General features: G+C 61.2%; 2 protein-coding genes across 6 annotated transcripts in view; one reads left to right on the top strand and one right to left on the bottom strand.

The window, feature by feature from the left end:
• The first annotated feature begins 1,961 nt into the window (after positions 1-1,961).
• Positions 1,962-12,946, top strand: CIBAR2 (CBY1 interacting BAR domain containing 2). 2 transcript variants are annotated; one of them, XR_011436940.1, is made up of 9 exons: positions 1,962-2,102; positions 3,832-4,066; positions 5,667-5,735; positions 5,813-5,914; positions 6,037-6,085; positions 6,829-6,933; positions 9,874-9,987; positions 11,808-11,909; positions 12,617-12,946. XR_011436940.1 is itself a non-coding variant. In XM_023637433.2 (9 exons), exons 1-9 carry the CDS (start codon positions 2,083-2,085, stop codon positions 12,731-12,733), a joined length of 870 nt encoding a protein of 289 aa, XP_023493201.1. In that variant the 5' UTR covers positions 1,962-2,082; the 3' UTR covers positions 12,734-12,946. The 2 variants fall into 2 exon arrangements, 1 of the variants encoding a protein (XP_023493201.1); XM_023637433.2 differs by having other exon boundaries at positions 6,037-6,042.
• A 5,718-nt stretch (positions 12,947-18,664) lies between these two features.
• KIAA0513 overlaps positions 18,665-24,353 on the bottom strand; it is a 55,553-nt gene continuing 49,864 nt past the window's right edge. For all 4 annotated transcript variants that reach the window (XM_023637431.2, XM_023637432.2, XM_070262127.1 and 1 more), the window contains 3 exons: positions 23,029-23,109; positions 22,540-22,634; positions 18,665-21,469 (listed from right to left, as the gene is read on the bottom strand). In XM_023637431.2, the coding sequence (XP_023493199.1) occupies positions 21,420-21,469; positions 22,540-22,634; positions 23,029-23,109 (226 nt within the window). In that variant the 3' untranslated portion in view covers positions 18,665-21,419. The remainder of the gene's footprint in view (positions 21,470-22,539; positions 22,635-23,028; positions 23,110-24,353) is intronic.

Below are 24,353 nucleotides of genomic sequence, written 5' to 3'. Positions count from 1 at the left end.
GAGGGAAATAATCAACTGACCGACGGACGGCCGGGGTGCACGGCCCATCCTCCTCCCCGGGAGCTGGTCCTCCGGTTGGGAGGTCCGCTGCCCCTGAGCGGAGCCGGAGAGCGGGCAGCGGGTATTTGTGGTCCAAGGGTGCAGGGAAGAGGCGGCGCGGGAGCTGTGGCGTTGCAGGAGGACTCGGGGGTGAAGTCAGGGGACCCCGGGTAGCCATGTGGCCCACCAGCCCCTGCCGGGAGGGGAACAGGCGGGAGGACGTGGCAGGGCTGCCGGCAGTTCTCTCTGGACCGGGATGAGGGTCCTGGGGCCGCCTGAGCGAAATGCCCACGGCCTGGGGGTTAAAACCGCAGAGGCTCCCTCTTGCCCCGTCCTGGAGGCCGGAGTCCCAGCTCCAGGCGCAGCGGCCGCTCCCTCTAGGGCGGGGGGAGCCTTCCCGCCTCCCCCAGCTCCCGTGTGCGTGGCCTCGGCGCCCCAGTCCTGCCCCTGCGGTCACACGGCCGTCCTCCCTGTGTCTCTGCTTCTCTTCTTCTGAGGACACCGGCCCCCCCGCTCCAGCCTGACTCGCTCAGCTGACTGTCTCCACACAGACCCTGCTTCCCAATAAGGTCGCTTTCTGGGGCGCTGCGTGGACGTGCATTCGGGGGGACACTATTCAACCCACTGCAGCCCCCACCCCCAGCAGGGGCACAGGAGCCGCCTAACCCACCCTGCCTGCCATCCTGCAGGGCAGAGCCTCGTAATGACCAGTGAGCCCCGGGGGACGGGTCCGAGCCACCAGGTGGGGTGTCAGGGAGGTGGTGTGCCCCGGGTAGGAAGAGCTGAGCTAGGTGTATGCATCGCTCAGGGCCTGCAGGGAACACAGGGCACAGAGAAGTGTGGGGAAGGGGCAGGCAACCAGCACAAGATGGCGGGGTCCCCGTGACAGCCACCTGGGAGCGGTCAGCACCCTGGGCCTATGTGCAAGGAGCTGCAGCAAGGGTCTGCCCCTGCCCTGTCCCTTTGCCTCACGCCACGGACTTAACTCTCCTAACAAGGAAGCAAGGAGATATTGTCATGATCCCATTTTACAGGGAAGGAGACTGATGCCCAGAGAGGTCAAGCGACTTGCCCAAGGTCACACAGCAGGGCTTGGGTCTGGGATTCGAACTCATGGTTAGCTGACTCTAAAGTCCTTACTTCAAAAAAAAAGGCTCTTCCTTATGAAAACCTCCGGACCTGCACAGAGGGAACAGAACCGTGTCCAGTCCCGTGGGGCTCCAGGGACCAGCGTTCTGCTGCTGTGCTCCAGCTGAGCCTCCTCCACTCTCAGCCTTGTTGCTGCCGTCGCTCTCTCACCTCTTTTCTGCTGGTGCAGCATATGTGATGCGATGCACCCATCCGACGCTCGGTAGCCGCGCTGGACTGAAGTCACAGCCAGACACGCGCTGCTGCGTCGTCTTCGTTTATTTTCTTACTTTTCTAACAACGGCCAGGTGCTGTTTTTATAATAAGGGAAAAAAACAATGAAAACGCTGATGACCACGTTCAAGATGTTCCTTTGGGCTGGCGCCCTGTGCCCTCCATCCAGCAACGAGGCGTCAGGACCCCCACGTTGACTCGGTGCCTTTTCGCACCCCCATCCTGAGCACCGGATCCCCTGGGACCCTCAGCCCCGACTCTGGGGACAGCCGGGCGGCCTCCTCGTGGGAAGAGGCACCTCAGAGCGCGATGGAGCCCAGGCCCTCTGCCCTAAATCCAACCACTGCCACCTCCTGGGGACCCCCAACACGCCCGGATCCTCGGAACCCCAACTGGAAAGGGGGAGCAGGCCTCTCTGGGAGCCCCTGGGCCAACGCAAGGCTGGGTGAGGCCTCCTAAGCCCCTGGGAGGCTGCCCGGGGCAGGGGTTGCCAGGCGACCAGCCGAGGCTCCTCCCAGGGTGGCTGTGGGTGGCCAAGTTGCCTGGCAACCAGGTGGCAGCGTCCCTTGAGCCCAGACCACACAGCTGTGCCCAGCCCTGCCCGGCTTCTCCTGGGCCTGTGGGACCCCTGGGGCCCCTCGTTGCTCCCCGAGACCCGGACAGCCGGCGCCTCTCGTCACAATGAACATTGTTCTCTCCAGGTGAGTGGCCTGCGCTGGCCCGGCTGGGAGAGAGCGGGCGGTGGGGTTTGGGGGCTGATGCGCCAAGAGAGGTGGGGGCAGCCAGGACTGGCAGGGGTGGTGGTGGTGAGGGGTGCTCCCCCTCCAACTCTGCCCCACCTCAAGGTCGAGGGAAGATGGGGACCGGGACTATAGAGCCTTCTGGAATCTGACCTCTGTCTGCTTCTCCAGCATTACTGCTCACAGCTCTGAGCTGGTCAAATTCACAGGGTTCACCCCTCCTTCCCTGGCTCACCTCCACTGAGAAAACTCCTCTTTGTGCCTCAAAGCCCCAGCAGGCATCACCCCCCTCCCCCGTGGACTCATCCCCAACCCCACTGCCCCCAGCCTGATCCTGTCACTGCTCCCTTGAAGCTCGCCTGCCCCTTGATCGGTGTTCCCACACCTGCTTCCTCTGAGGGTCACAAACTCCAGGGTGCCTGCGAATCACTTGATTCGATTCCTTAACAACGCAGCCCCCTAAGCCCCGCTCACAGGGGTTCTGGCTCCCAGTGTGGGGTGGGGGCCTGGGAATCTGCATGTTTAACTTGTGCCCCAGCTGATTGTGGTTGAGGAGGTCCGAGGACCCCACCCGGAGGAATAGAGGCTGTGGTGGCTGTGTGACCTTGAGCAAGATGCTTCGCCTCTCTGGGCCTCACTTTACTCAGTTTTAAGTCGGTGACAGGAATAGTGCTTTACTTCCAAGTGGAGCACTTTGCAAACTGCGAGTTCTGCGCGAGTTAGGGTTCGCTGGGCGGAGGACAGAGGGCTGCTCCTCAGGGACTTTCCGGCTTCAGGGACGTGATGAGAGGGTTGCACGGGGGACTGTGGTCAAATGGGCTGGAGGGGGACGACCTGGGGGCGAGGGGCGAGGAGAGGGTGCGGAGGGGCGGGCGGGAGGCTGTGCCGCCTTGTCAGCACCTACGATGGGCGGGTGCCTGGCCCGCAGCACGTTGAGGTCAGTCAGCAACTCGCACCCTGAGATGCGGAGGGCGAGAGGACCAGGCAACAGGTGACATGTCAGAGGGACAGCCTCGAGGCCCCGGGCTGTGGGGAGAACGGGGGGATGAGGAGGACATGGGCACCACCCTCGATGACACTGGCACGGGGGACACGGGGCATCGGGCGCTTGTCGGGAGCCACAGAAGGCGCAGCCCTTGAGTGGACCCACGTGGAAACCGCTGAGCTAGGTGATGACAGTGTATCCGCGTTGGCTCCTCGGTCATCACCAGTGTACCCCACCCCCGCGAGACGTTAATGATGGGAAAAGCTGTGTGCTCCAGGGGGACAGTCCACTTGGGGTTTCTGTCAACCTCAAACTGGTCCAAAAATAAAAGCTTCGGGGTTCGGAGCCAGGAGAGAATTTTGACAGCTGGGCAAAGGTGGAAGGGGCATTTCCAAGGGAAGAGGAGCTGCGGCCAGGGCTGCTGGGAACAAGCAATGACAGCCAGGAGGACCAGGGCCTCTCAAGGGTCGCAGAGAGGGAAGGGCCGGCTTGGGGCCAAACCCGCGTTTGCATCCGTGCCCGGCCACTGGACAGCCCGCGACCCACTGGTCTCCCGCACCTGCCTTGATGGGCTCACGCAGCACCCTAAGCATCATGCAGGGACCGGGCGCCTGGCAGGAGGGCGATGGAGGGGGACCCCGCGTCGCCGTCCCGGCCTGGCTGGGCGTCACTGCCAGAACCGCCCTCAGGCCCCCGCCTCCCCAGGGACAGCCAGGTGCGGGGCATGGAGAACACGGTGAGCAACGCCGAGAAGTACTTCGGCCAGTTCTGCTCGCTGCTGGCCGCCTACACCCGCAAGACGGCCCGGCTGCGGGACAAGGCCGACCAGCTGGTCAGACAGCTTGTCGACTTCGCCAACACTGAGACCCCCGAGCTGCGGGCCGCCGTGAGGAGCTTCGCTGAGGACCTGGCCAAAGTGCAGGATTACCGACAGGCCGAGGTGGGTGCGGCCACCCGGGGGCTCAGCCGAGGCGGACGAGGGGTGGACAAGGCAAGGAGACCCAGGGAGGGGCCCTGCGGGCAGCGCGGTGGGCCCACCTGTCCCCGGCACAAGGCACAGCCCCAGGGTCCCCGACCTGGAGCAATGCTGGGGAGGCTGCGGCATGGTGGGGAAATAATTAAGAATAAAAATCTCCTGCCGGCCCGGAGACATCCTCTCTCCAGTCGGAGAAAAGAACAAAACAGCTTTTCTGGTGAACACGCGTTAAACCAGACTGTGACGCACGTCACAGGCGACCTGGGAAGTGATGGCAGAGACAGAGAGAGACCTCACCCCGCTGCGTTCCCAGGCGGAAAGAACCCGTCACACGCACTCGCGTTCTCAAGACGGGTGCCGCTCGCCCCTCGGGAGGGGGACGGAGGGCACCATTTGTCACCAGGGACTTCCAAATCCCACCTGGCGTGTGGGCGGCCACCTGTGCGAGCTGATGTCTTTATCCAAAGGAGCAACGACACTGCTCACGTCTCTGTGACAGCTCGGAGTGCACGGGTGCAGCTCCCCAGAGACGCTGCCTCCTTGAAGTCTGCGTCTCAAGGAGATGACCATCCTGCCGCCTTGTCCAGCCTGCCGGGCGCTTATTTAGCGTTTTAAAGGCTTACATACATCTCAGAGGGACAGAGAAAGGGTTTACCATCCTGAGTTTTCTAAAAGAAATACTGTAAGAGAGGGGAGGTGTCCCTGTTCCTTTCGTCACCTGGGAAAACCAATTTTTCTCTAGATTTGTGCTTCCCCTTCCCAGGGTCGTGGGGAGCCCAGCTGCTCTGGCCCATCTGGCAAGCCAGGGGTTCAGGGGACCCCTGTCTGCAAGGCATCAGCCTCACCTGGGAGCTTGTCGGAAATGCAGGTCCTCAGGCCACACCCGGGACGGCAGAGTCAGAACCCCTGGGGTGGTGTCCGGCAATCAGGGTTCTAAGGAGCCCCGGGGTGGGGGTGGGGGGACTCGCAGGCCTGCTGTAGGGTGACACCCACAGATTTAGAACAATGGGGGCTGCGGGGTACGTAGCCAACATTGGCTTTCGTTGTGATCGTGTTACTATTACTGATATTGTTCATTCCAGGATCTAGCGTTAGGCCTGGCGCACAGGCACTGGCTCAGGGTGGGAGGGTCCCCTCGCCCCCCGTGCTGCATCCTTGGTGGCTGCACAGTGCAGTCAGCTCCGAATCCCGAGCTAGCCTGTGTTCCCTGAGGGTCTGTCGAGCCTCCCCGGCGAGATCCTAAGGCGCGCGGGAGACCGAAACAGCGTGGGTTCCACAGAACTGTCATGGAGCCCTGGGCGGGGACAGTCACTACACCCATTTTACAGGCCAGGGAGCGAGGCTCAGCAAGATGACATGTGGCGCCCAGCCCTGCGGATCCCTGAGCCCAGGCCCGCGCTCGCAACCCCTGGGGGCAAGGGAGGGTGTCAGGGGCTCCCCTGCTCCCCAGCCACGCAGCTCCAGGTGTGCAGACGGCGCTCCACGAATGCAGGCTGGGGGCCGCGCACCCTCCAGGCCTCTGCTGGCTCGTCCGCCCTGAGTCTCTGTGCATCCGTGTTCCCAGGTCGAGAGGCTGGAGACCAAGGTCGTCACCCCCCTGAAGCTCTATGGGGCACAGATAAAGCAGACCCGGGTGAGCGGGGCGCTCCAGGGTGGCGGCGGCTGGGCTTGTCGCCAGGATGCCCCGAAAACACCCTCTGTTCCCCTTAGGCCGAGATCAAGAAATTCAAACGCGTCCGGAATAACGAGATCAAACAACTGGAAAAGCTGGAGAAACTGAGGCAGAAGTCGCCCTCGGACAGGCAAATGATCGTATCCTTCCTTGGAAGGGGGCCTGGGGCTGGGGGCGGGGTGGCTGTTTGCCATGGGCCCCCTCTGAGTGGGGCGGCCAGGGGCCACCTGAGTTCACCGGCTCCTTAGCAGCCCTCCCGCAGTCCCAGGTGAGTGTCCGCAGCTGGCTGGCGGAGGCGGACTCGCACACAGGTAACCAGCGGGCTCCCGCACGCACGGCCGGGCGAGCTTCCACCTAGGCAGGTGCGGGAGTCCCAGGTGCGGGGGAAGCAGCGGGCTGGGGGCTCTGTCCCATTGGGGACACTATTCAACCAGTCACTCCCCTCCACGGCCCTGTGACCTCATCAGAGTCACCTACTGAATGCTCCCACGAGGTGGGCACCTCCAGAGAGGGAAACTGAGGCCGAGGAAGGTGACTTGCCCAAGGTCACAAAGGGAGTTAAAGGGCAAACCCAGAACTCGGCTCTGAGGGCGTCTGACTCTAAAATCCAGGTTCCTCACGTGCGGGGTCTGGCATGGGGTCGGGTCATGTAGATGTCGATCAAAGGAACCAATGAATTGATTACCTAAAAGCATTCCACGTGCTGGAATGAATTATCAGTGAACGTGGCGTCCCTGTTATAAGAATAGCTCCATGGTGCCCACTCCTTAATTCTCACAACAATCCTGCAAGCGGGTCTTATCACTGTTCCGTTTGCAGGCAAGGAGATTGAGGCTCAGAGAGGTTAAGTGACTTGCCCGAGGTCACACAGCTAGTAAGTGGGTCTGTCCAAGCAGCGCCAGCCCCTTTAGCCACGGTCCTACTCAGCCATTCCTTCAATGACCACGTTGGCAAGAGACACCCACGACGCAGGAGAGCTGGCCCCAAAGTAGGGGGGAGACTGAGGCTGATCCATGGGGGGTGCCCCCCATGGCACTTCCTCTCTCTGGGCCAGGCAGAGACCAGGGTGCAGAGGGCCTCGGTGGACGCCAGCCGCACCACCCAGCAGCTAGAGGAAACGATCGACACCTTCCAGAAGCAGAAGCTGAAGGACCTACAGGTAGGCGTGGCCGGTCCTGTGCTGGACGTACCGTGGCCTGCCCCGTGTGTGCCCGCGTGCCTGTGTGAGTGCGTGTGTGCGCCCCTGGGGTTGTGTGTGCGTGTGTGTGTGTGAGCTGGTGCCCACTCGCTCGAGCTCAGAGCCCGGCTCCCAGGACAGTTAATCCTGGCCTGATCCTGGCCGCGGGGGTGGTGGCCGGCAGCACAAGGGCAGCTGTCCGCACAGCTGGCCGCCCGGAAGGCAGCGTTGGAGGAGGCCCTGCCCCCCAACAGGCAGCCGGCCGCCACCCCAGAAGGACGTGGCAGAGTGTCTCCCTGGCCCCTGCCTCTCCACGCCACCCCCGGGACCGCCCTGCTGTCTCCTTTCCTTCCTGAAGCTCTAAACGCAGGTTCCTCCCTCCCTCCCACCTGGACCCCATCCATCCCCACGGCAATCCTGGGCCCGCAGCCCAGCTCCCGCAGGAGGGCCACAGGGGGTCAGGGTCTCTAAGGACAAACGGATCTGAGGCCCCTGCCCCCGGCTTGATCCTCTCTAGTCCATTTTCCAAATTGCAGCCCCAGGGATCTCACGACAGGCAGCTCCACTTTGTCACTCCTGCCTTTGTCCCTCCACTTTGTCCCTCCCATGGCTTCCCTTGTTCCAAGGATAAAGGCCAAAATCCTCCCCAAGGCTCTGGAAGCCCCAGCCTAGCCCTCCAGCCTCTCCAAGCTCAAGGGCACCAAGCCCTTTTGTACCTCAGGGCCTTTGCACAGGCTGTGCCCTCTGTCAGGAAGACTCTGCCCTTACTCTGTATGGAGTTAACACCTCCTCATCCTTCAGTAAACTCTCCTGGACCCCCACACCCATCTGGTCCCTCGTTAACACAGTCTGTTATGTCCCTCTGGGGGCAGTTATCCCAGGGGGATGATTAATTATATCTTTGGTTCACTTGTTAATCTAACAAATGTTGAATACACACCTACTATGTGCCAGGCGCTGTGCCTGAGGCGGGGGCACCACAGCCAGGAGGCGAGGCCCCCATCTTCCTTGAGTTGATACCCCTGGGGGAACCCTGTTACGTGTGCTGCTCCTCAGGGAGTGCAGGGCGTGGCGGCGACCTCACTGCTCCACGTCCACCTCCCACACCACACGTCGGTGCCTCAGGGCGGACCCCCGCCTGTCGTGTCCCCTGCTGGGTCCTGGGCACCAGGTCGTGGACCTGGCACTTAGCGAGCGCTCAGTAAAGATTTGGGAAATGAATGAGGGATAAATAAACAAAGGCAACGAACGCAAGAGCTAGGGAGGCAGTGGTAATTGGTGCCCAGGCAACTGTGAAGCAGGCAGGCCCTGAAACCCCCAGCTCACCGTTATTAGGCACCTGCTGTTTACGTGGCCCGAAGGCTGGGCCCAGTGGGCGCCAGCAGGAGCTGACAAGATTCTGGCCTCCATGGTCTGGGGCAGCACATGTTTAAAATGGGCGTCCTTACACTTCTGGGGTTAAGTGTGTAAGAGACACTTGTTCAAACCACCCCCTGTGAAGCTCTCCCAATTTTGAGAGAAAAACCAGAACTTAAAATTATGATTCCCACCATATAGGTTTTAGGTCGCGACTCTAATAAAACGATCATGTTTATAACGTAGCCCACCAGCTCCTATCAGAGAATGTGGGAACGCTTTCAGCAGAAGTCACCTGCAGACGGCGATGGCTGGGCCCAGCCGGGAGCCCATTCAGTGGGCTGGGGTGGCCAGAGAATTCGCATTTCCGACCCTCCCCGCCCCTGAGGTGGGGCTGGTGCTGATGTGGGCAGCGCAGATGGAGAACGGGCAGCGCAAACCGAGAACCACCGCATTGGCTGCGTCTCTCGTAGCCTCTGAGAACTGGGGCCACCCTTGTCCCCCTGTGCAGATGAATAAGCTGAGGCTCCCAGAGGATCGGTCATTTCCTGGAGGCCACAGGCCAGGAAATGGCAGGATACAGCCCTGCCTCCTGACGCGCAGCTGTCCCCACTGCGCTGCCTCCTGAGGGGAGGAGGTGGGGGGCGGGCATTTCTGTCCCCTCCCCTTCTTCTCCTCGGCTGGTCTGGGGGCTTCCCCGGGCTGCCTCCCCGGGGGCTTCCCATGTCAGGTGAGGTGGTGCGTTTCCAAACTGCGGCTCCTCCCTCAGCACCAAGCCTCTGTCTTGCTGGGCCCTAAAGCAAAGAGAGAGACTCTGCTAGGGCCCCGCACACAGTAGGAGCTTGTGCTGGGCCCCCCACGCAGGATGACCTTGTGCTGGGCCCCCACAGGGTAGGAGCTTGTGCTGGGCCCCCCACGCAGGATGACCTTGTGCTGGGCCCCCACAGGGTAGGAGCTTGTGCTGGGCCCCCGCACAGTAGGAGCTTGTGCTGCGCCCCCACATGGCAGGAGCCCCCACTGGGCCTGGACACAGCAGGAACTCTGTCAGAGCTTGCTGAACTGGGCTGAAACATCTGACCAGGAGAAGCCGACACCTCGTTACATTCTGGCGAGCCGGCTCAGGCTGTGGGGCCTCTCGGTGGGGCCCCGTCTACCAGCAGCACCCCTCCTGCTCCTGGAAGACCGCCCCCCCCACAGCCCCTGGTGACAGCGGCTGAGGTTTTGTAGCCATCAACCTGCAGACACCTGGCCTTGGAGTGAGAGAAGCAAAGGCTGTGTGGCGAGCCCAGGTGACAGAGCTGAGGAAGGGACACCCCTCAGCAGTCCTTGCTGAGAAACGAGCCCTCCACCTTCCGGAACCATCCCTGTGCGAGGCAGCTTTTGAAGGGGAGTGCATTAGCTGTGTGATCAGAAATAAATTAAAGTGTTGACCTAGGACCCGTCCCCACAGGACAGCTAAGCCCCGGCCGCCGGTTGGTCCCAGCCGCCGGTTGGTCCACGTGCGGGCGCCCCAGGCCCCTCCCGCTGACAGTGCTGCTTGCGTGATCCCGGCTTCTCTCCCCACAGAAAATTTTCTCAGACTTCATAACCATCGAGATGGTCTTCCACGCCAAAGCGGTGGAGGTGTATTCCAGCGCCTTCCAGGCCCTGGAGAACTACGACCTGGAGAGAGACCTGGAGGTGGGTAGGGCGCCAGGCCCCGCTTCCCCTTCGGTGGCGGGTGGGGGGCCGAGTTCTATTTTGGTCCTGTCTTGATAGGAGCAGGTGTTTTTTTCCTTTGAGGAAGATTAGCCCTGAGCTAACATCTGCCACCAATCCTCCTCTTTTTGCTGAGGAAGACTGGCCCTGAGCTAATATCCGTGCCCATCTTCCTCTCCTTTATATGTGGGACGCCTGCCATAGCATGGCTTGCCAAGCAGTGCCATGTCTGCACCCGGGATCTGAATCGGTGAAGCCTGGGCCGCCGAAGCAGAACGGGCACACTTAACCGCTGCGCCACCAGGCAGGCCCCTTGATAGGAGCAGCTCTTGTTGGCAGCGTTCTGCAATGTTGATATCTTGAGGACATGTTCTGATGAACTGTTTTAAATATCCGCCCCTGGGCGCCAAACCTAGGGGTGGGAATTTTCCCAACACGATCTATCTGGAACATCAACGAGGTCACTGAAACCAAACAAACGGGGGCTGGCCTCGTGGCTTAGCAGTTAGGTTCCCACGCTCCAATTCTGCAGCCCCAGGGTTCGCAGGTTCAGATCCCGGGTGCGGACATGGCACCGCTTGGCACACCATGTTGTGGTAGGCGTCCCACATATAAAGTAGAGGAAGATGGGCACGGATGTTAGCTCAGGGCCAATCTTCCTCACCAGAAAAAAAAAAAAGAAAAAAACCCCAGACAAATGAATCACCACAACAGAAAGCGTCTCTGTGCTGGTGTTCGCCGTAGTTTGGATGCAGACGCAGGGCTTATTGTCTGTCCCCATCTGATCTGATGAATCTAGCACGAGCTGTCTGAGTTGGCCACAACCCACAGTGCCAGGCCTAGTGATGGATCCCGCAGTCGTCTGCCGTGGGACTCTTTTGCGGTTCCGGGGTTGGCGGGCGCAGCCAGGCGGTCCTCCCTGGATCTCTCATCAGCCTTCAGTCCGTCGGTAGCTGGGGCTGGAGTCACGGGCTTCCCGCTCCTGTCCGGTGGATGACAGCCGTCATCTGGGCACAGGGCCAGCCACGCGTTTTGCAGAACTCGGTGCAAAACGGAAACGCGGGCCCTCCGTTCAACAGTTGTTAGGAACGTCAAGACAATGACAGGAGAGTCCTTCTGAGCTGGGGGCCCTGTGCGCCTGCACGAGCCGCGCATCCCCAAGCCCGCCCTGTCTGGGTCCCCAGCGGGGTCTGCAGCCAGAATATCCACCCGTGGCCTCTCCACGTGGCGTGGGCTTCTTCATGGCACAGCGGCTGGGTCCCAGGGCGAGCATCCCAAGACAGAACCACGTCACCTTTATGACCCAGCCCCGGCAGTAACAGCGCCGCTGGCGCTGCATTCCACACCTTAGAGTGCGAGTTGCCAAGGCCGCGTTGAAGGGACGAGAGGGATAGTCCAGATCCTGATGGGAGACGCGTCAAAGAACTTGAGGATAAGCTTTAAGCCAGCGTTTGAGGTTGAATGCAGAGTGCCTGGGCCCTCCTGCATTCGCGCATCTCTACCATATTCCCGGGGACAAGGGTGATCGCTAACTTTCCTGTGTGTCTATGGACGCGTTACCTAGCCTCTCTGGGCCTCAGTTTTCCCGTCTGTAAAATGGGATAATAGTGCTCACTTACCGGGCTGTGGTAGATCGTACGGGATAACGAACAGGAGGCCCTCAGATGGGACCTGGTGCGGGCGGGGGTCCCGGCAGCGTGGGCTGTGCTCGCGCTTGGGTCCCACCATCTGCTCCCCGCCCTGCCCCACACCCGGTGTGTGTTTCCCAATCGGATCCAAACCCCCTGGTCTCCCCTCGGCAGGATTTTAGAGCCAAGATGCGTGGAGTCTACGGGCTGTACGACCCTCGGCCGCTCACGGACACCGCGCCCTCCCTAGCCAGCCTGGGGTCTCTCGCCGGCCAGGTGAGCTCCATGGGGGGAGTGTTACTCCTGTGACACAGTGAAGTGACCCAGAGAGGCCATCTGGGAACAGAGACTCCGAGAAGGGGGCGCTGCCTGGGCAGTGTGGGGACACCCTGAGTCTGACCCGCACCTGCCTGGAGGTGGCATCGGTAACCCGCGGGGCCACGTGTCCAGAGTGCCCCCCAGAGACACCAGGAAGCGTCCACCTGGGAAGCTGAAGGCTCGGCACCAGCCCCTCCTGCCTCCAGCCCGTGGCCCGTGGGTTTCAGAGGTCAGAATGTCTCAGATTTTAGGAAAATAACCGGGTGCCTATGCTACTTACCTTACGAGCCCAGCAAGGCCTGTAATCAGGCACATTTATATTTCCGCACGGACACCTGGCACCTTTGAGTGTTCAACCAAGTAGGCTAAATAAAGACGCTAAGAGGCCTCATGCCAATCAGGGTCAAAGGCCGTGGAGGAAGGACAGCCCTCAGCCAGACTGCCTGGGTCAAACTCACTGCTCCCAGGCTGTGTGACCTTGGGTAAGTTCCTTAACCCCTCTGTGCCTTAGAGTCGTCACCTGCAAAGTGGGGCTGATAATAGTAACCCCCTCGTAGGGTTGTCGTGACTATTAGGTGAACAAATCTACACAAAACCCTTAGAAAACAGAACTTGTGGCCGTCATTATTATTACTGATGTTTTTGTGATGATGATTATTATTCAGAGTGCTGAGAGCCCCATACGGAACCAGAGAAAAGAAGAGGAGGCGAGTGAGGATGACTCTACTGACGAGGACCCCGTGGAGGACCTCAGGGGACAGAGGCAGGGACTCCACCAATAGGACGAGAACCCCCCAGTTGGAAAAATGGGGCTGGATGCTGGGGGCGGGGGGCGGCTCCGCTGTGTGCCCTTGGGAGAGGCACGTGCCCTGTGAGCCTCAGTCTCCTCATCCGGACGACCGGGACAACACCGCTGGCCGCCCAGGTGGCTCTGGGGGTCAGCGTGCCCAGCACGGTACCTGGGGCTCAATAAACACAGGCGTGTCTTAACGGCAGCCATGCTGGGTCTCGGCTCCTGTCCTGTGACCTGGGGACCCTGGGCGTTGAGACCTGTGCCCTGTCGAGAGCGCGGTCGTCAGTCTCCCACAGCCGCAGAACGAAGTCCCACCAGTGGGGGCTTGAAACCACAGCCGCCTGCTCTCCCCCGCGCCGGGCCCTGCGGGCCAGGGTCAGGGTGCCAGTGGGGGGCCGTCCGAGGGCTGGGGGGGGGGGTCTGTCCCGGCCACCCCCTCTCCTCCGCCCCGGCACGGGTGCTGCTGGCCGTCCCTGTGTCCCTCGGCCGGTAGACATCGCTCTGGTCCCCGCCTCCGCCGTCACGTGGCTTCTCCCCGTGCGTGGCTGGTCCACATGCCCTCTCTGTACCAGGACCCCAGTCACACTGGGCGAGGGGCCACCCACCCGGGGATGACCTCATCCTGACAGATCACCTCCCAAGGACCCTCTTTCCAGATAAGCTCGTGTTCTGGGACTGGGAGTTAGGACCTCAGCATGAGTTTGGGGGGGACACAATTCCCCCATCACACACGGACGTGTTGTGCAGGATGACCCTGGGACCGGGGACACATCACAGAAGTCCAGGGGGTGGGGGGTGCAGGTGAAGGGAGGGGTGGGCTCCGTGCACTCGCTGGCCACCCGCCTGGGCGCTCCGGGGGTGCACGCTTGGGGAGCGAGTTCCCGACAGTCTTGGGGACATCGTGCTCTGCGTCATGGTCCCCAGCACACTCACGCTGCCTTCGGAGGACCGCTTCTGAGAAGGGTTGGGCCGCGGCCTCTCGAGCCAGCCTGGTGGATGCAGGCTCCGCTCTGGGGCCAGCTGGCCCTTGATCTGATTCCCCACTTGGGGCACCTCGATTTCCTCATAGGCAAAGTGGGGACACAAAACCTTCTTCGTGCGTACTGCAGGACTAACATCCTCACCCTGTGATCTTTACTACCCAAATCCAGCTCCACGGCACCTCCTCAGGGAAGCCCACCTTGATTCCACCAGGGAGGACACTCTCTCCACAAACGACTAAAACGTGCTACATTTTCTATATAATAGTTCATAAAATAGTATATCATAGACTGTACTGTATACTATGTATAGTCACTTTTATACTACGCATTTTATCTCATATTTTTATATTGTAAGCACATATATGTGCACACACACACACAAATGCACACCTTTGTTAACCTCGGCTGTGTGCTGCCCCCACCCATGGTCTGAAGGAGAATGACCGAGCTCATTCACCGCATGGCCCTGGGGCCTGGGGGCACCTGGTACACAGTAGGTGCTTGTTAAATGTAAGCTGATGGTGTGAGAGGCCTCCCCCTTGCCCTCTGGCCCCAGGGCACCCAAGAGACCCATTGTTCCTCATTCTGGGTGGACAGCTGGCCAGGAGCCTTCCCGGTCACTGTCTCCGTGGGGAGGTCACTTAGGATGTGACAACAAAATTCGGAGTGTCTCTCTCTTGGGGCCGGGAGGTGGGAGGTGGGTGGGCAGGGAAGGAAGGAGCATGATTTTGGGGTCTCCTGCTCTTTCCCTCGCAGCCGCTGAGGACAAACCCACTCCACTGCTCCCAGGGCAGCCTGTGCAGACGTCTCCTGCGGGAGGCAGGCGGGCACCCGCTGACTCCGCGACATTGAACACGACTGCGTGAGTAGCAGCCTCGTCCCAGATGCAGGAAGACGGGAGACACTCCCTTTTGGGGACCCGCGGCGCCTCTGGCGCTGTGGCAGGAGGGAGCCTGGAGTCAGGCTGCAGATGGCAGCGCTCAGCACGAATTTATGGAGAAAAAACTGTCACGCAGGATGTGCCAGAAGCCTCGTGCGGTTTTAAGCTTCGATAGGTCAGAAGGAAAAGGTTACAACTCAGCAAGAAACACCATTTCAAATCTTAAAATTGCTTACATTTCTTTTATATTAGTTTTGTGAGTTTTGAATACATCTGAAGTTTATTCCTATAAAATGTAGACACCAGGGTTTGGTCCTTTTTCTTTCTTTTCTCTTTAGTGGGCAGGAAGCTTCCTCCGGGACGCCCCCGGGGGTTTCCTCCCCGATAGGGAGCTGAGGGATGGGCTGGAGTGAGCAGGACAGCCCTGCCCTCTGCAAACACGCTCGCAGGGCCGCCCTGGGCAGGCTGCGATGGCCTTCCCGGTTTACAGATGGAGAAACCAAGGCTCAGGCAATGATTTGGCAAAAGGCACACAGTGGTCGCTGGGAGGTGGAAGGGGGCCTGCCCCGCCCTGCCCTGGCTCCTCAGGGTCTCTGCTGCCCGTCAGAGGGGTCCTCCCCCTTCCTCGGAGTGGCCCCTGAATCGAGCCCTTGGCTGCTGCTGGAGGAATCCTCCCAGCACAGGAGGAAAAGTCAGATGTGACGTCCCAGGGCTGGGGACGTCTGCCGCCCAGGCTGTCCCTCCTCATTTGGCTGGGAGGGGACAGTGTTCCTCCAGACTGAGTGGAGAGCTGGGGGCACGGAGGTCGGGCCCCACCCCACCTGGTGACAGGGAGGGTACCCTGGTCCATCTCGGCTGGAACCATCCCGTCCCGGGGCCCTTGGGGCCAAGCCTGCCGCTTCAGGGACCCAGGACCCTCCTCCCAGGCCTTTGCTGCTCCTCAGCCACCCCCCAGACCTGCTGAGGCCAGAGGCTTGGAACGTGGCTACTGACCTCTTACACTTGGACAAAGAGAAAGCCCAAACAACTCACACAGTAGGTCTGCTGACCAGGCTGGGAAGGGCCAATAGAGGCATCCTGTTTGTCAGGGAGGAGGTGTCCTCGGGTCCCACGTCCAGCCCCCTACCCCGAATACAAGAGGCGAGGCAGCCTGGGCTCAGAGGGGAAGCGAGGTTGGGATTCCAGCGGGAAGGCCCGGGGCGTCCCGGAGGCCGGGCAGAGTCCAGGGGGGCCCCACTACACATGCCCCAGGGGCAGCTCGGACAGTGGGGGCTCTGTGCCATCCGAGGAGCGCCCCCTTTTCTCGAGCTTCCCATGAGACACACACACACCTGGAGGAGACCCACACGCTCCACCTGAATGGGGAGACCGTCTATTTGACCCCAGAAAAAATGTTTTCTTCTGAAAGGCCACCAATTGTCACTGAGGAGACTGCCAACTCCACAGAAAGTCCTCACGGATATGTGAAAACAAATTAAACAGACCGACTTTTTTTTTTAAAAGATAATTTATTTCAGTTTCCACCTTCTGACAATCCGAGGTGCAATATATAGACATTTTTTTTTCTTCACAGGAAACAGCTTTGATTTCAGCACGGTTCTGAGGTCTTCAACCTTGAAACTTTCTCAGCCTTAAAATACGGTTTGTGGAACATCACCTAGCGGGACCCAAGATCACAGGACCGTGACGCGGGGGACACCGGCACCCCGATGCACCCCTGGCCGCTAACGGCCACGTCTGGATGTGGCGATGGCACCTTCAGGTCCGAGATGAACAGGTGAAAGAGAAACCAGGACGAGTGTGGGGGGCCCCGCGGGATGTCCCAGCAGAGGCCGCAGCTTCCAACAAAGGCGGCACGTGGCCCGAGCGCCAACACTTATGTTATCTAAGGGACGCGCCTGGCGGTTGCAGTGCCAGCATCTCTAGCCGTCAAATGTTCGGCTCATCTTTCTCAAGGCGCCCACCGGAAGCGAGGTTTGCTTGTGACCTCGCTGGGCTCCGGGACAGAAGAGAGGTCGGGACCCCTCCCGGATCGAGCCTCACTCCCGACGGCGAGCCCTCCTTGCCGTGGACCCCTGGGGGAGACGCACCCACTGCACATTTCTCCCTGCTCTTCTCACGACACATCGTCCGGGGCCAGGAGGGGACAGGCACGGTCTCCCAATTCCAGGACGCGCCAGCGGGTCGAAGAGGGTTTGCCAATGGAGGCCTGTTTCTCGTTAAAGTGCAGACACTTTCGGGGTGCCCGGGCGAGCTCCAGCTGGCCACTCACTCTGGGCCGACTATGCCCTGCGGAAGCCCGGGGTCGGCAGGTCGAGCGAGGATCTGGGTTCAACCCCCACTGCACGGATGGCCTGCCGGAGTGCGTGCGCGGAAGTGATGGGAAGATGGGCAAACCCAGACCAGCCTCACTCTCTCCTGGAGATGACAAGCGTCTCCCTTTGCAACAGTCCTGGGAGTACTGCCCCACGGAAGTCTCGGGGACACCTGAGTCCCCTGGACACGGTCAGGGTGGGGTTACACCCTTGAGCTCTTCACTCATCTCATTGCTCGGAGCTTAGACAGACAGGCTGACTCGAGGCACGGGCCAGCACCAGGCTCCCAGGGAACGAGGCAGCGGCCCCCTGGAGACACCCGTCCCATCCATTCCCGAGAAGTACAGGGCACGAGGCCCAGGGACAGCAGGGGAGGCCGAGGTGCAGGATAGGGCCCCGCGTGAGCCCACCCCAGAGGATGGTCCTCACGTTGAGGGTAGTCGCTGGGTGTGAACAATCTGGAAATGACTCAGCCATTTGCTTTCTGGCAAAACAACACATTCCTATTCCTGGCCACACGGTGACAAGGACATACCGGGATGTGTGGCCTGTGTGGCTCAAGCAGGCCCTGGCTCTGTCTGAGGTCTGCACACTGTACGGCAGTCAGTTGGGGGCACTTCCCGCCAATGCACTTCCCTTTGCCCTGAGACTCAGCGGAAAGCTTCCCCAGTGAGACTCAGCCTCAAGAACCAGAAAAAGGAATCAAGGATTTACAGGTGAACTGGGTGGGACTGAGCCCTCTGAGCAAACGCTTCAAGAGAACGAGGAGGCTGGTGGGGGCCCGAGGGAGCGAGACCCCACCCACAGCCTTGCCTCTGGCTGAGGAAGGGGAGAGGAGACACTGGTCGAGACCACCGGCCGGGCGGGCCCAGGGGGCTGCTCCGCCGCTCCCCAAGGTTGGGGCTGGGCCTCGCTGCCCTCCTGCCTTCTCCCCTGCACGAGGGACCCTCCTTCCCAAGCTCCCCACTGTTCTGGACTCGGCCCTCCGCCCACCACCCCCGTTGTCTCAAGTTTTAGGTAATTTGGTCATAAAGCTCATCCAACCACATGGGTCTACATGGACCCTCCCTAATCGAAAAGCCCACTGGTCAGGATGCTGTGTCGCCCAGGGAGGCCGGGCGGGCAGCTTGCAGCCCTGATTTCTGGTTACGGTCCCCAGTCCCCCGGGTGGGACGAAGCCTCTTACAAACCCCCTGGTGGTGTGAACCGTGCTTCTCACATCGGGAGTCTGGATGCCAGGTGCTCCCTCCTGGTGATAAATTAACCCACAGAAAAGCAAGCCTCAAGGCTGCTGCCTTGTCTCCATGGCAACGAGCCCCACCTCTCCCTGGATGTAGGGAGGCTAGCGACAGGGTCCCCTGGCTTCAGCTCCTGGACATGAGGCTCTCGCCTGGGCCTCCGTGTAACCCAAGGTGGGCTCACGGCGTGAACGTGAAAACCTGAACGGGTTTTCATTTGAGTGCAGAAGTCAGGAACTGGACTCTTTCTAGACCTCCTTTTGGTCAGGTAAGAGCTTCCTAGCCCACTTTTTTTCTTTCGGCAATAGGAAAATCCTAGTCTACTCCACGCCACTGCACAATAACTGGCAGTATCAGGATCTTGTCTTCCTGCCTTTGCTTAGATGCGCACAGTCACACACAGCAGACGCAAGCTGAGTGTGAACGTGGCCCGGCTGAAACATCCACCAACAACGCTAACATTGTAGCAGAGGCTAAAAGCACACAAAGCCACATTACCGCGGGTTTCTGTGAGCGGGAACTCTTTATTTGGGAGAATCAGCTGCATTTGGCTCACTAGGATCCACAGAGCCCTGGAGGACAGATGGCAGGAGATCTGAAAAGCCGCTGCTAGCGAGAGCCCTGCGAGGCTCCCGGCCTTGGTCCCTCTACCTGCTGGGCCTGGAACTCTCTCCTCGGATGCCATCTGACGCTCCCGGCCCGAGTCTAAGGTCCCTGGTTAACAGCAAGGAGGACCAGAGCTCTCTTTCACCAACGCGTCCCTGGGAGCATCAGGGTGAGTCACTCTCAGGGCCTCTGAGAGCGCGAGCTGGGTCTGCTCGCCACCAGAGCCCCCTCACGTCCGCTCCAGACGGGCCCGGAGGGAAGGGATGACGTCCCAGGGGACAGAGGAAATCTCAGTGAGGTGAGCTGCCAGCCTTTTTTGAGGGATGGGACACTGTGCTCCTCCAGGTGACACTGGCCAGAGGTGCTCCAAGGAGAAACGCTCAAAGGTAGCTGCCAACAGGGGACCGCAGAGCAGCCCCGGAGCCACCTCGGCACCTGTCACCCTGAGGCCTCTGGAGCACTCCCTGGTCGGGCTGGTCAGGCAGCAGCGCTGGGGCCGGATTTCCTCCACTCTTAGGAGCTGGATCTCTAAGGACAAGGAGTGAGGCGGGGGAAACCAAAGTAATCCTCGCTTCCACCTTCAACTGCTATTTCAGGATTATATGGGAAAAAACGTCTCGAGATCATCTTGGAAGTGAAAGTGCTGGGCAAAGCCCACACAAGTCCAGGCTGCACGTCCTTCAGAAGCCATGTGGCCCCGCCCGCGCCGTGCTGGCCACCACCCCGGACAGAGTGTCAGGATCCACTGCTCTTCCTCGAGAAGGCAGGCCGAACTCAAACCTCGATACAAGAGTCTCACGAGTACAAGGAGAAGTCTTCTGGGCACCTTTGAGCCTTAATGCATTTCAACTAACTACTAAGGAATGATAAGGTGAGGATGACACAGCCAACGGGACAGCCCTGCAAGGGTGCCGACGAGCTGCTGGGCGGGGCCCTGACTTTAGCGGAGAGGGGAGCACGGTGCACCCAGGGCCATGGCCGGACGCGTGGGTGGCATCACCTGAAGGAGGCGTTGCAGGAGGAGGGCCCACAGCCCCATTCACTTGACGTTATTTCCCCGAAACGCCTTCGACAGAGACACGCACATGGCTGGGGGACCCTGCAGCCCGCACGCCTGCCTGGGACGCCTCAAGCAGACCGGAAACGCTGCGGCGCTCTGGCCGGTGACCTCACCAGACGGGCGACTCCACACACCCACCGTGCCAGCATAACGTTGAGTCCACTCCCCGTGAGGGTCTCCCAGCTGGTGCCCGTTCCCACTGCACCCTCAGACCCCACTCACAACCATGTGCATGTGCGTTCTATGGCTCAGCTGACCCCTGCTCTCTCTGGAACATTCCAGGGAGGCCTTCCAACAGCAAAACCTTTCCAGCACTGGCCGGATAACTGACTATCGGGCACGTGGGTGTCGTGCTGTGACCATGGGTCGGAGGAGGCAGCGAGGGAGAATAGGCCAAGAGGGGAAGGGGGAGAGGAGTCGGCGCCCAGGATGGTAGGCGGGAGGCGGGGGGAGCTGGTGGGCCTGGCACAAACCTGGGAGAAAGGCTGCGCTTTCCCGGCCCGGGGCACCGCAAGGTCTGCAGGAGGAGGCTAGCCGCCTGGGCTGTGGCGGGAAGGTGCTGTCTGGGGCTCCGGGGCCGACGGCCACGCTCCGCATGTGAGCCTCGCACGGTCGCCCCAGAAGCCTCCTCTGCCTGCTGTCCCTAACACGGACACAGGGCCTTCTGTCTTTTTATACATAAAGAGCGGGACTGTCTGCTTTTAGAAGGGGCGGCTGTCTTGCAGCTACTGAAGACACGTCTCTTTTCCGTGCTCCATCATGAGACAGCCAGACGCTGCTCCAGGACACGAGCTCTGGAACTTTCTCTGCTTCAGAGGGAAGCCGTCGGCTGCCCGGGAAGGTTTCATAGGGTCTGACGCAGACACCTTGGTGCTGGCGTGACTGACAAAGCCACCCAGGTCCCACGGTCTGCAGGGTGTGCACATGCCCCTGGGGTGGCCGGGCCTCTGCAGCCAGGAAAGAACGTCCTCTTTGCTGGTGTCTCTCCCCCTCAAGGTGCCTGTGACTCCGTTCCTGTCACACAGGGCAGGGAGCTGGGGACAAACCAGCACCAGCCCCGGCCCAGCAGTGAGAGGCCCTCGGCCCCTCCACACGCCTGCTGCTCAGCAGGGAGCCCGTCTGAGGGAGCACCCTCTGTTCCACACCTGAAGGGAGGGCCCCAGATTGTCACCCATGGCTGCCCACATCCCTGGCGTGTGCTGGCTCACGGCTGCCTTATCTACATTCCCACGTGCGCCCCATCCCCCCTCTCGTCCCAGAGGCTGCGGCAGTCACTGCCCTGTGCCCATCCTGGTCCTGGCTCCTTCCTCCTCCTCCCTCTAGGTCCCATGTCACAGGCCTGACAATCAGGGGTATGACGGTCACCTCGGTAATCTGAGGGACACTCTGGCACGTGGATGGGGGCAGGCACAGGCGGAGGGGGCAGGGGGACGGCGGCAGATTCTTCTAACCACTAGTTGGAGGCGGCGGGAGTGGCTCTGGGTGCTGCCGAGGTCATGCAAGGTCGTCGGGTGGGTGACAGCCAGTCGCTGGCCTGGGGGAGCAGCGTGCACCCTCAGTCCTCCTGGGGGGCCTCGGGCCGCCTCCCGCGGCCTACTCAGCGGCCATCTGCTCGATGTGGTCGCTCAGCAGCTTGTATTGCTCTGGAAGAAAAAACAGCGTCATCGCTTGGAAGACAGATGGTGGCACGGACAGGCACCTCCTGCTCTTCTTTTTCGGGACAAGGACAAATCAGGACTTCACCAGGAATGGTGAGCGCAGCTTCTGGAGGCGCACGGTGGCACCCAGCACGCTGCATGTCGGGCACAAGCATGCGCCTGGCAGTGGGCTCCTTGCAACTGGGACACACCTTCCCATGGAAAGGAAGCCACAGAGGGCAGCCCCACAGCTCGCCGGGCAGCCCGGGCAGGCGCCATGCGGGCCGATGAACCGTGTCACGGGAGCCAGGCCTGGGGCCTCCCGACCACACAGGGGCCGCAGGGCGGATGAGGGGACAGTGTTCTTGTGGGGCTGGTGATGACAGTGAGGTCGTCCGGGGCACCTCTGACCCCCTCCCACCTCCTGAGGCCACTCCCCACAGCCCCCTCATTCAGTGCAAGATGAAGGGTTTTTTTAGCACGTTGGTCAATCCACACAGACGTCTAAGCGGAAGGCATTCAGGCCGTGAGGCAGGATGACCTTGGAGCAGGCGGGACCATGCTGAAGGCGGGCCCAGCGGTAGACGGGGCGGGGGGGAGGTGGGGGGGTTGACCGTGGCAACGTGTCCCTTTGGTTATAGAAGCCAGAGACTCTAGAAAACCTCCAGACCCCCTCTCCTCTCCCCTGTCTCCCTGCCCCCGTACCCCTAGGCAGTGGGGTTCGAGACACAAAGGAGACCATACGGTGGCCATGTAGAGGGAGGGGCAGCTCGCGGCCGAGCTTGGCCATCTTCACGTTCAGAGCCTGGGCACCAAGCTCCCTCCCTCCCTTTGGCCCTGAGCTCCCAAGCCCCTCGCCCAGCCCACCACCGGCAAGCCCTACCAGCCGAAACGCTCCCCATGGCGTGATAAGTGTCCCACGCACTAGGCAGACAGCAAGAGAGGAGGGGGAGCCACCCCACAGTCAAAGGTCCCATTTCTCGTTACACTCGGACAGTGCTTCCCTTGGCGGGAAGTCCTGGGGTGCAGAGTGTGCGCTCCTGGGGTCCCAGGCCTGCCTGCCGGGCCTCACTCACCCTCGTCCAGGTTGCCGATCACGGCCTGCTTCTTCAGGAAGTCGTGGCACAGCTTCTTGCTCAGTCCGAAGGCCAGCATGTTGTGCGTGAAGGTGCTGGGGGGACAAACACCTGTGAGCCAGCACCGCCTGCCCCCCGGGGAAGGGAACCCGACCCCTGTCTCCTGGCCCCCAACGTGCAGCCCGGAACTGCCAGAAAAAAGTAGTAGTAACTGGCTGCCTCCTCCGCCAGCCCACGGCTCACTGTGACACGCCCGCCTCCCGTGGGGCGTTGGGGCGGATTAACTAAGCTGGAGTCTAGGCCGAGCGTCAGTAACTGCGTGCTGCTGACCCTTTGAGAGCGCACAGCTGGGCTGACATGGGGCGCGACGTGTGAGGGAGGCGGCCCCTCCTCGCGGGGTCGGCGTCCGTGTCGGGGCCTCCCGCTGCCCGCTGTCTCACCCTGCGGGGATCCCGCCGCCTCTCTCCGCTCAGAGCCCCGCGCTCTCACCCCAGCTGCCCGAAGGTGATGTTCTCGTTGAAGCGTAGGCTGTCGTCGCGCTCCTCCTGGGTCATGTGGCACCACTTCTCCCTGCAAGCACAGCAGTGCCAGGAGAGGGTTTTCAGAGCGCCCTCGCGGCCCAGCCACTCGCCCGCCTGCTCTGACCTGCGGGGCCGACCCAGGCGGGGCCTCCCTGCCACGGGGGAGCACCTCGGCTGAGGAGCTGCTCGCTTCGCTTCTACAGAGGCTGCCAGAGCTCCGACCCTCTGCCTGCGCGGCCCTTGTTGATGTCGCCCGCCCAGAGAGGGAGAGCTCCACAAGACTGTCCGCTATCTACTGGCCCAGGGACAAAAACAGCACCCTCACAGCCTCCTCCACGGTGCAAGGATGGAGAGCGCAGCCCCATTTCTGTGAGGGAGACCTGCAGGGGGAAGGGCCCTCCGGGCGTCCTGTGGGGAGTGGGTATCCAGAGCCCAGCGAGGAGGTTCTCAGAGTCGGTCATGTCTCTAGGCCTCACCAGCTTGGGGGGGGTGGTTTGCCCAGCTGGTGGGGACACAGCAAGACGCTCTGCCCAGGGGCCAGCTGCAGGTGGCGGGGACAACAAGCTCTGGTGGCCAGAGGCCCAGGGCGTGGGGGGCTGCAAGTGCGCCGACCACCATGCCATCCCACCAGCAGTCCTGGTTCAGCCACAGGTCTGTCCTTCCCCTCGGCTTCCTCACGGTGCTCACCCTCCACGCCCTGCCCCAGCGCCTGGATGAGCCCCATTTCCTCCCTGAGGCCCCTGGGGACTGTCACCCTGTGACCACCGTGAAGACGGCGCAAAGCCTCTGACCCAAAGTGTGGAAACCCCACGGGAGAGCCACGCGCTCTGTGTGGCTGCAGGGGCGGGACTCTGAAGAACGTGTCTGTCTGTCTGTTCTCCACGGAGAAGCACCAGGGCCGCGGGATCTGGGGTCGGGAGGGTGTTCTTTTGAGCGAGATGCATCGTGTCCCTGAGTGAGAGCCGCCCCCACGGGCTCAGGGCAGTGGGTCGTCTCCCCTCCCCGTACGGCACCTCATCTGGTCCCGAGTGGATTGGGGACCGTCCCCCCACACTCCTCCCATCCCCACGCACCACGGGATAAAGAGACACCACCCTGGGATAAAGAGACGCCCCTCTGAAAAGTCTGCCACTTGCAGGAGCAGACAGATGCTGAGGAGTCCACGTCAGCCTATTTCCCCTTAGAATCTAAACTCTGGGTGGACGAGTCTGACTAAACAAGGGTGAGAGGAGGAAAAAGACAAGAGGGAGAGGAGGAAGGATGAGGGGCGAGGGGTCGGGATCACGGAGAGGC

Source organism: Equus caballus, chromosome 3, assembly GCF_041296265.1.
Source record: "Equus caballus isolate H_3958 breed thoroughbred chromosome 3, TB-T2T, whole genome shotgun sequence".
Lineage (NCBI taxonomy): Eukaryota > Metazoa > Chordata > Mammalia > Perissodactyla > Equidae > Equus > Equus caballus.
This window is presented reverse-complemented; position numbering and strand designations above follow the sequence as displayed.

What these genes read in the sequence shown, in the direction of transcription:
- CIBAR2 (XM_023637433.2), top strand. Translation starts at nt 2,083, where the DNA reads ATGAACATTGTTCTCTCCAG. An exon ending in AGGATTACCGACAGGCCGAG is followed by an intron (nt 4,067 to 5,666) that starts GTGGGTGCGGCC and finishes CCGTGTTCCCAG; the next exon opens with GTCGAGAGGCTGGAGACCAA. An exon ending in AGAAGCTGAAGGACCTACAG is followed by an intron (nt 6,934 to 9,873) that starts GTAGGCGTGGCC and finishes CTCTCCCCACAG; the next exon opens with AAAATTTTCTCAGACTTCAT.